Source organism: Labeo rohita, chromosome 1 (genome assembly GCF_022985175.1).
Source record: "Labeo rohita strain BAU-BD-2019 chromosome 1, IGBB_LRoh.1.0, whole genome shotgun sequence".
Taxonomy (NCBI): domain Eukaryota; kingdom Metazoa; phylum Chordata; class Actinopteri; order Cypriniformes; family Cyprinidae; genus Labeo; species Labeo rohita.
Window position 1 is genome coordinate 36,633,230 of NC_066869.1, and position 11,182 is coordinate 36,644,411.

General features: G+C 36.6%; 1 protein-coding gene across 5 annotated transcripts in view; it reads left to right on the top strand.

Annotated features, from left to right (window-relative positions):
• The window catches only part of rbm47 (RNA binding motif protein 47), a 32,476-nt gene extending 21,735 nt beyond the window's left edge, over positions 1-10,741 (top strand). For 3 of the 5 annotated variants that reach the window (XM_051106826.1, XM_051106817.1, XM_051106834.1), the window contains 4 exons: positions 890-1,358; positions 3,747-3,953; positions 4,941-5,131; positions 7,245-10,741. In XM_051106826.1, coding sequence (XP_050962783.1) covers positions 890-1,358; positions 3,747-3,953; positions 4,941-5,131; positions 7,245-7,499 — 1,122 coding nt within the window. In that variant the 3' untranslated portion in view covers positions 7,500-10,741. The remainder of the gene's footprint in view (positions 1-889; positions 1,359-3,746; positions 3,954-4,940; positions 5,132-7,244) is intronic. The other 2 variants (XM_051106841.1, XM_051106850.1) reach the window with 2 other exon arrangements.
• The last annotated feature ends 441 nt before the right edge of the window (positions 10,742-11,182 follow it).

The following is an 11,182-nucleotide window of genomic DNA, read 5'->3' on the forward strand; positions in this document are numbered from 1 at the left end:
AAGAAAAATATTCATATTTAGAACTTTATAAACCGTAATCTTTAGCTTCCGATAACTGTCATACGTAGCGTAAACTCTGGTGAGAATACGCTAGTCTCGTAAGACCCAAGTTTTGTTTAGAGCAAGGAAAACCAGTCTCATTTTGGTTTATATTGAAATCCTTTAACATTCAAACGCATTGATTTGCTTCAGAAAGTCTTTATTAACCCCAGAGCCATGTGGAGCACTTTTTATGATGGATGGATGCACTTTATTGGACTATAAAAATCTCAACACCCATTCACTGCCATTATAAAGCTTTTTTATATATATATATATAACTCCAATTGTATTGAGGTGAAAGAAGAAAGTCATATACACCTAGGATGGCTTTAGGGTGAGTAAATCATGGGATAATTTTTATTTTTGGGTGAACTGTCTCTTTAAGACCAGATCAATGAGTCAATGAGTTGAGACTTGAGAACTGGATCTGTCAGATTCAAGTACAAATAATTCTTTCAAACAATGGCTTGTTTGAAAATGAAGCTGACTAATTTAATAACAAATAGGACTGATCCGAATTTGAGTTAAATGACTCCTTTTATTGATTGACTGTTTCAATGATCCTGTCACAGCTGTTAACAGTTTGCTTAATGGGAAGATTTTATTAGTGGTTTCGGTTTTACCCAATTCATCACACAAAACTGTTGAATGGCTTAGAAGACTGTGTCTCAGAAGTCGTATGGACTGCTCTTATGGTGCTTTTACCATTGTTATTTGTGCTTTTTGAAGCTTTAGAGATAATGATTTATTGTTGCATGAGCTATTACCTGAACTATTCCTTTATCTATGACATTAAGTGAATACACCCACTTTACTTTAAACCACTTCTCTACGTGTGTGTATATAGCTCTGGGGTCACCAGATTGCAGTTGACTGGGCAGAACCTGAGATTGATGTTGACGAGGACGTCATGGAAACAGTGAAGATTCTGTACGTGCGGAACCTGATGATAGAAACCAGTGAGGATACTCTACGCCAAACCTTCAGCCAGTTCAACCCTGGCTGCGTGGAACGTGTCAAAAAAATCAGAGACTATGCCTTTGTTCACTTCGCCAGTCGAGATGATGCTGTGGTTGCAATGGACAACCTGAATGGCACAGAGATCGAAGGTTCCCGTATCGAAGTCACCCTGGCCAAGCCTGTGGATAAAGAGCAGTACACCCGCTATCAGAAAGCATCGAAGGGAACAGCGGCTGCGACACCTACTGACAACACCCAACAAAGTTACGTGTATCAGTGTGACCCGTATACACTCGCCTATTATGGGTATCCCTACAGCACACTCATTGGACCCAACCGAGACTACTTCATCAAAGGTTGGACACCTCATTTTTTTCTCTTTACTCTCTCAAATCAGATTGAACAGTGGAAAAAATGTGATCTTATATGTATATATACAGTTGAAGTTAAAAGCATGCATACACCTTGCAGAATTTGCAAAATAATTCTTTTACCAAAATAAGAGGGATAATACAAAATGTATGTTATTTTTTATTTAGTACTGACCTGAATAAAATATTTCATATAAAAGATGTTTACATGTAATCCACAAGAGAAAATAATTGTTTAAAATGTACATACACTTGATTCTTAATTCTGTGTTGTTACTAGGATGATCCACAGCTGCGTTGTTGTTTTTTGTTTAGTGATAGTTGTCCATGAGTTCCTTGTTTGTCCTGAACAGTTAAACTGTCTGCTGTTCTTCAGAAAAATCCTTCAGGTCCCACAAATTCTGATGCTTCAGAAGGAAAAATTATGCATTAAGAGCCAGGGGGTGAAAACTTTTAGAATTTAGAATTTAGACTTTTAGATCAGGGTAAATTTAACTTATTTTATCTTGTAAGTATCTAACAAGTATAGATACTAGTATGTAAGTATCTTCTGTAGCTTCTGAAGGGAAGTACTAAATGAAAAAAAAAAAGATATTTGGGCAAAATAAGAAAAAAAAAAAGTACACATCCTCATTCTGTTTAAAAAGTTTACACCCCCTGCTCTTAATGCATCATTTTTCCTTCTGAAGAATCAGTTAGCATTTGAACCTTCTGTAATAGTTGCATACGAGTCCCTCAGTTGTCCTCAGTGTGAAAAGATGAAACTCAAAATCATACAGTCATTGTTGGAAAGGGTTCAAATACACAAAAATGCTGAAAAACCAAAGAATCTGTGGGACCTGAAGGACTTTTCTGTAGAACAGCAGGCAGTTTAACTGTTCAGGTCAAACAAGGAACTATCAAGTGTATGTAAACTTTTGAACAGGGTCCTTTTTATAAATTCAACTATCATTTTCTCTTGCAGACTATATGTAAATATCTTTTATGTGAAATATCTTATTCAGGTCAGTACTAAATAAAAAATAACATGTAGTATGATCCCTCTTATTTTGGTAAAATAATTAACATTGTGCAGATTCTGCGAGGTGTATGTAAACTTTAGACTTCAACTGTATGTACTCAAGAAATGCAATACCATTTGATTAAAATCCAGAATTACCTGAAAGCGTTAGTAACAACTGATTTTTCTTGATGACCTTGAGTATCATGCAGTTAAATACAGTTGGGAAACTAGATTGTTTTCCAACTCTCTCTTGCATAACAGTCCATATTCACACAAGTAATCAGACTTGATCTGTACAAACAAATGCAGGGAACGAAATACAATTAATGTTAAAATTATGTCCCCTTTAACCCAAAGCTTTCATATGGCTATCTCCTTTAAAACAGTGGTTCTCAACTGGAGCAAAACAATGCTAAAAATCAAATTTGAAGTGGAAAATTGCTTTAATCAAGTATATTTGTCTCAATATACTTTGACTTTAAAATATAATGAAGAAATGGTTTGGTTGGGAAAAAAAAGTATTTTTTCCCTGAATTACTGGATTGGCTTCAGTTTAAACAGACATTTAGAAACCAAAATCACTTTTCCTATTCAGCCTTGTCATGCTAATAATTTTGAATATTAGTTCATGACAATTTTAATGAAATTCAAGGAACTTACTTTTCTACAATTATGGCTGCTACAATGGTATCTAATGTAAAATCCAGAAACAAAACCATTTGAGAGCAACTGTTTTAAAAGATGCATCCCAAAACAAGAAGCTCTGCCCTGTTTGTTGCTAATCACATTTTTAGTATGGCCACTAGATGGCATGCACTCTGGGATTGTTTTGGGTCCAAAATGTATGATACTGAAACTAATGATGTGAATCTGGTATTATTACATTTCCTAACCCATAATCATCAATTATAAATGCTTGTGGTTTTGGGTTGGGTTTGTAGCAACTGAGATCATTTTTCTCTTTCAAATTGAACAAAGAACTGTGATTGCGTATTCAATCTGAGACGTATTTGGTCATCTACTATCTGATTAAAACAGAACTTTATCTTTACTTTTAATTCCAACTTTGCTCAAACACCACTGCCACCACTCCCCATCTCAAAGAACGGAGGGAAATTACAAATATTTTAAGAGGCGTTCACACTGACAGCAGTTTGAATTAGAATGCTGAAGAGTGATACTGCCACACCCCTCGATCTTAAAGCAAACCTTTAAGCAAACATATTTTACCAGAATAGAAAGCTGAAAGAGAAAGCGAATGATGCTTAACCTCAAGCAATGAGGTTACCAGTAGTTATATACTGTATTTAGGTATGTGCCTCCTTGTGCTTCTGTACCTGAACAGCACCTCCTTTCATTTGTATCTCAAGCAGGTACTGTAAGAGGCCGTGGCCGCGCTGGGGCCGCTAATAGGGGCCCAGGGCCCCGCGGCTCATACCTTGGTGGCTATTCAGCTGGCCGAGGCATTTACAGCCGCTACCATGAAGGAAAGGCCAAATTGCCGGACAAACCTTACGAGATCATGCCCAATCTAGAGCTGGCAGCTGTGAACCCAGTGGGCATCAAGCCTGGCACAAGTCAGTGTGAAATTAAACCACATATACAAAGATTTTAACTCAGTTGTGCTCTACTCCATCCAGTGGAGGCAGAATAAGGAAACAGAATTTAGAAACTGTTTCAATTTAAAAAATCTAACTAATATTACTGAAATTGAACCACCAGTTAGTTTTACATTCACCTCTTACATCTAAAAATTGCTATCAAGTAAATTGGGGTTATTAAAAAATGATAAATTTGTAAAACTACTGCCCCTGCTGGCCTGGAGTGGAACACTAACTTCCTTTCTTCATGACAGCTGTAATAGCTGTCACTGCTTACCCTAGTAAGCAGGCTTTTGATTTTTATTTTATTGCTTAAATGCTTTCTTTCAATTATTCATACAATGGTCAAACAATTCTCAAAAAGCTCTCAAACCTCCAGATTAAATATTACAATATACAGTCATCCGAATAGACTGTTATTAAGGAGCAGGAACTAAACCCCCAATAAAAATGCTTTGAGAGTGTTTGAGTTTGTTTGGGCATTGAGTTCAGTGTTCTTAACGACTTTATTTTCCTTACTAATCGGCTGCTCTGTGTCAAAACTGACTGATCTTGCAGAATTCTGATCTGAGATCTGCGAAAACCTGACTGGAGCATTTTGACGTCACTTAAACCTACTGATCCTAAGTCTGAATTATCATGGGGAATGAAAAGAGTTTTTGTACACGGAAACAATGTGTGTGTGTGAACGACAATGTGTACGTGGCTGTGTGTGGGTGTGTTTTTTGTCACTAATCTTAAGCTGAGTCATACACTCATAAATGAGGACAGGTTGTGTAAGTCTCCATCTTTCCCTTTTTCCTACATTTACCCTTTATCATTCTTGCACTTTCTGACTTTTCTTTCACTTACCTGAATTTCTTCATATTTTAAATGTTATTTTACCTCACATATAGCACATCATTTACATAGTGATGTATTGTGTAATGTACACTGTTGTTCTAATTGTATGTATATGTTCAGTGGCTCTTCCAGGCCTGGGTGCCCAGTACCCTGCTGTGTTTTCTGCTGCCCCTGCAACTAAGTTAATGGAGGAAGGGAAGATGCACCCAGTGGAGCATCTGATAAATCCTTTGGCCCTCCAGCATGACCCCACAGCTGCTTCGGCCACTGCTGCAGTCATACCTGCGGTCTCCACACCACCGCCTTTCCAGGTACTCACCTGCGCCTGAGCAGATGGGACAATTTACAGTTATTATAACACTCAGATAATTCTAACACCATGAGATTAATTGTGTGTCCACACTGAAAGTGAAAATGCTGTATGGCACTTTAACAGCCAATGAAAACATTGTTATACAACTATGTGGAACTTGATCAAGCCTGGAGCGTTAGTGCTTTCTTACACTCTAAGATCCAACTTATACTGCTTCCAAGAGATTTGAATTGCAGAAGCAAATATTTGAGTTAAAAGAAGTACTAAAATTCAAAGAAATTTGTGTAACTGCAGTAAGTGTAATTTTTAACTAGAAAAGGAAGTTAAAAAACGCCTTGAAAGTTTTATAGGCCTTACAGAAAGACAAAGCTATATCTGTGCGCCATTATGTTACATTTCTTTGAGTTGTAATTCAGTAAATTCTACTTCCTGTAATTCCAGTTTAAATTCCAGTTCAACTTACTATTCAGTTAAAATTCCAACTCATGATTCGAAAGGAGGCCAATTCTAAAAATAGAAACTTGATATGTTACATAAAATTATATAAAAATACGAATGAGTATAATATGTTACAGCCTGTAAATAAAGAATTTACCACATTAAAAGACTGTTAGCAGCCAGAAGTACAGAGATTTGTGACTCTGGACCACAAAACCAGTCCTAAGTAGCGTGGGTATGTTTGTAGCAATAGCCAAAAATACATTGTATGGGTCAAAATTTTAAATTTTTATTTTATGGCAAAAGTCATTGGGATATTAAGTAAAGATGATGTTACATGAATATATTTTGTAAATTGCTAAGGACTTTGTTTGGACAACTTTTTCTCAATATTTAGATTTTTTTTTGCACCCTCAGATTCCAGATTTTCAAATAGTTGTATTTCGGGCAAATAAAATTGTCTATTCACAATGCTATTGTAATATATATCACCTTCACAACTGTATGGAAATCTGTATAGATCTTATGATAGGAAAAAAAAGATTAAAGTAGTAAATTTAAAATAGTGCTGTCAAATCGATTAATCGCGGTTATTCGCTTAAATGTATATTAAATATGTACGTGTGTGCGTATTTATATATTATATAAAAATACACAGTACACTATGGAAGCCCGTTTCTGCCACTAAATAAAAAATAAAGAAGGTAATTGCGGTAATTTTTTCTTGAAATTGCAAGTTAACATCTTTCAGTTCTGACTTTTTTTTCAGAATTGCTTGATACAAACTCACAAATCAGACTTTTTTTCCTTAGAATTGCATGATATAAACTTGCAATTTTGACTTTTTTTTTCTTAGAATTTTATAATGAACTCACAAATGCGAGTTAAAGTCGCAATTACCAAAAATAAAGTAACAATGGTGAGATAACTTGCAATTCTGACTTTTTGAATTTGTATCTCACAATTCTGACTTAATAGTTCATAATTCTGAGTTTATATCTCACAATTCTGAGTAAAAAAACAAACTACAAGTTTGTATTACACAATTCTGAGAAAAAAGGTCAGAATTAGGAGATGTAAACTTGCAATTGCAAGAAAAAAGTTGGAATTGTGAGATAAAAACCTTGTTTTTTGTTTTGTATTCAGTGGCGGAAATGGGCTTCCATATACACACACATATTATGTAAACACAAACCCTTATTTAGGATGCGATTAATTGCAATTTATCAATTTGACAGTACTAATTTAAAGAAATTTATTGAACTGTTAAAGGGATAATTCACCACTGGCAAGTTGGGGTTTTAATAAAAGTTGGTTGTCTATGCAGTTAAAACTATGTAGGTTCTTTTTTTTCGGTGCTACATAACTAGAGAAAACATAGAAAAAGGGATGTGGTGAAAAAAGGTAGTAAAACTTCAACACCCATAATGCACTAGCCTCGATCAGTGGATACAAAAATGTGTCAATATGAAATAAAGCCTCGTCAAAAATCTGTATCAAACACGTTATCCATGTATCAAATTTCACTCTAGGTGGCCCTACACGACATTCCAACAGTGCAAAAATAAAAACCAAGCAACCCGCCATCATGGTCTTTGTCAAAAACACTTTATTAATTGTTGCTTTATTTAGTTAGGATGCAGAGTAACAACCTATTTCTTTATCTCTCACAGGGTCGTCCTATAACTCCCGTCTACGCAATGGCTCACAATGTCCAGAGGATCCCGGCCGCAGCCGCCAGTCTATATGGAGCCGGTTACATGCCTATCGCTGCCCACGCCAACACCGCCACGCTGGCAGCGCTGCAGAAGAACGCCGCTGTGGCAGCCGCCGCAAGCTACGGAGGGTATGCGGGGTACATGCCCCAGGCCTTCCCTGCCGCCGCAGCCTTTCAGATGCCCATTCATGATGTATACCAGACCTACTGAGACACCCACAGCATCAATCACAATGACTTACAACTACACACACCATATCGCCACAGGCCATCAGACATTTACGCCACATCTATGAGGTCTGCTGGTTAATTGAACCACGCAGAGTGAAACTGACATACAACAAAACTAACACCTTCTGACTCGTGTGAAGCTCCCTGGAAGCCTTTAGATTAGATGCTGGCAGCAAGGATGTAGATTTCTGCTAAATTAATTCACAACTTCATCAGCCCCTCTGGCCCACATTTATTAATCCGGACGTATGACCTAGACCAAAACCACTTTTGTATGCTACTGATTAACTTACAAAGACAGGTAGACTTTTGTGTTATAGCTATGGACTCAAACCCTGCAATGTGACCACAACCTCACCTATTTTCCCTTTAGATCAATAGGAAGCAGTCTGTCATTTTTTGACTTCCTAAAGGAATTGACGACACTTGCTGATTTCCAAAGCCATCACACGACTGAATGAATGACAACTCCTGTTCTCGCACACGCATATTTTATCAGAGGTCTTGTATATTAGCTGAATACCAGTACAGCTGTGGACTGACTCCGAGTGATATGTTCATATGAAGTAATCTAAAATAAGACTTGCAGAAGCACACCTACTGACATATCACCGTCTTCCCCACACACTCCAGCTGAAAATCGTGAGCCAGAGCGTTCCTGTCGCTGCACACTCCTCTGCATTCAATACTGAAGGAACGACGTAGTATTTGTCGACTTTAAAAAGAACGTATTTAAAGCCTCTCTAAACTTTAGTGCATTTACTTATGTTTTATGAAGAACAAAACTGCTGAGCAGGAACTTCAACAACCACAGAAGTAGAAGACTTTAAGTGTTTCATGAAAATGCTGTATTTTAAGTTTATAACATATGCTTGCAAAATGTGTTGAAGACGTCGGAATCTTCCGTCCACTGGGTTTCCTGCACGCGAGTCTATATGCAAATACCTGCATTCTGTTTTCCCGCCTTTTTATATTTAGAATATTTTAAGATTGTATTGTTTAGCTGGTTTAAAAATGTTGTTTTTATTGTGTAGAGGATATTTTTCATCTCGAAACTGGAAGACAAACACTGTTTTCATTCACATTCTCAGAGGCAAAATGTGTGTTCAAGTAAAAGAAAACTGGAAAAAGTGTTTTTCAGTCAGTCGGATATCTGCTAGATTACATTTATTCCCTGGAAAAAGGGATAGTTCACCCAAAAATGAAATTACATCCCTGCTGAAAAAAATAGCCTAAGCTGGTTGGCTGGTTTTAGCTGGTCTCTGACCAGTTAAGACCAGCCTGGCAGTGGCCAAAACCCCTCTACAACCAGCCTGCTGACCAGCTAAGACCTTAGGCTTAGGCTGTTTTTTTTTCAGCAGGGATGTCTTTCCAAACCTGTGTAACTTACTTTCTTTGGTGGAACATGAATGAATCCGTTTTTCCTTCTCTGTACAATGGAAGTCAATGGTAACCAAACCTTTTAGGTCACCAACATTTTTCAAAATATCTTCATTTGTGTTCTGCTGAAGAAAGAAATTCAGGTTTTTTGTAAAGTTCATTTTTGTGTAAACTGTCCCTTTAATATGTTTAAAAAATGCACAAACTGGACTGACAAAAAAGTAGCTGGGCTGAAGATATAGCATTATTTATGATGACTTAGTTCTGCTTACTTGTACTGGTTGTGTTAGTTGACCAACCTTTATTTTTCAGACCACTACTGTGATTCCCAGCATCCAGTCCTGTGAAGTCTTATGTGCATCATTAGGAGAACACAGGCTCCCTCATATTGGCTTTTGTGCCATTAATACAAATTACACCTGAAGTACTGTCCCATTTACCACTGAACCAATTATGTTCATGTTGTTTATTAACGGTCTTGAGTTGCAGACCTTGAGTTGCAGAATAAAATCAGGTTAATGGCACGATACTTTCATACCTTCTCCTATAGACACAGCAGATGGTCCATCGAGTTTGTATTTTGTTTCTTTTGTAGTTCTAACCCTGCATTTTTGTAGATCACACTCCATGTAGCTACTGTAACTAACGATGACTGTTCTGAGGTGCACTTAAACATTTTAGGGTGTTAGAAGTTCTTGTGTATGTATATGCTTCACAATATGTGTGTGAGCAGGCACTTTTGTCTTTTTTTTAGGGGTATTTTGATACTCCTAGGTTTGAACTGGACCAAACTGAAACCAGGGAGCTCAGAGAACCTGTTAATATCCTCATTGTCTTTTCAGTGACTGCTGTAAATCATATAAATGTCCTTCTGAAGACTGCTGTACACCACCACTATGCCTTCTGTAGGACTGCGTATGTCACATGTGCCTTTATTCAGACTGCTGTCTGTCAAGTGACCTCTTAAACACTGTTTGTGATACCACAGTGCCTCTTCTGTCCTATTTTCTTTCAGAACGTCAAGTTTTCTTCTTCTTTTTTTGTGTTATACTGTTGTTTTTATGGGGGCTCTGAGTGTTAGAGTGCTGCTTTATGTTGTATTATGCTTTCATGTGTTTCATGTTCTAACAGAGTTGATGTTTTATTAAGTATAGCCTGTTTTTTTTAGAAGAGACTGAGTGAAAGTTTGGGGAAAACTTCACGGTGTACCAAACAAAGAATGACAATCCGTGCAGTAAGCTAGAGACACGTTTTTACACACTGCCGCCACCATCGAGGACACACTCCTTCTTTCTCTCTCTCAGATACGGCATATCTGTGTTTTTGAGAAAAGTGAACCATCCCCAGTAGTTTTTCCTCTGTCTGTTATCTAATCTTTTATTATGAGCGAAGCAGTCAGGATATATTTAATATATACAGTACAATGTTTTTGTGTATGAAGTAAGAGGAAATGCTATAATATATTTTAAGAAGATTTTCCATCTCATTATACTGTATGTGCTTTAGAGTTTAACAACAAAAACTTCTTTTTTTTGCCAAAGTGTTCAACTAATGCGAATGTATGTATGTGTGCATGTATGTGGCGGTAAGTTGCCAGTTTGGAGTCAATACTGGCCCAAATTGATCATGCATTCATTGGCAAAACATTCTGTCTTTTGCGATCATTTCATAAACACTACATGTGTAGCGTTTTTTTTTCCGCCTCCATTTTTAGACTTGTTTCTTGTTACTAAAAGACAAATGAACAAGACAAGTCGACCTCGGCAGAGGACATTTAGATAATGTAGAATGTTATTGCCAAAATATTCTTATCTTTTCCTTTTTTTAGGTCTACTTAGAACTGTTTTCTATCTCGCATTATTTGTTTAAAGCTTTTTTGGCATTGTTGTATTTATAGAGGTAGTTTAATAAAGCATTTTCAAAAAGAAATGTAAGATTTGTGCTTGTCCTTTTCTTTGTTCACCATTTACACACAATAATTTCACTTTTTTTTATTAAAATACTTGAATTTTACAATATTTTATGTAGAAGTCCACTATATGGGAATTCTGGAATTTCTTGACGACTGAAGAAAGAAACATCTTGGATGATTTTTAGAATGTTAGAATTTTTAGAATCTTGGTTTCGTTTTTGTTCTGTGCTGATAATGATCAGATAATGTAAAGTTCATTTTTAAACTTCACAAGCAATGAAGTTTAAAGAACTTTTTGGTGATGGATGAAGTGTACCAAATAATTTCAAACAGTAGTTCAATCCAGATCCTAGAGAGCCGTCCTGCAAACT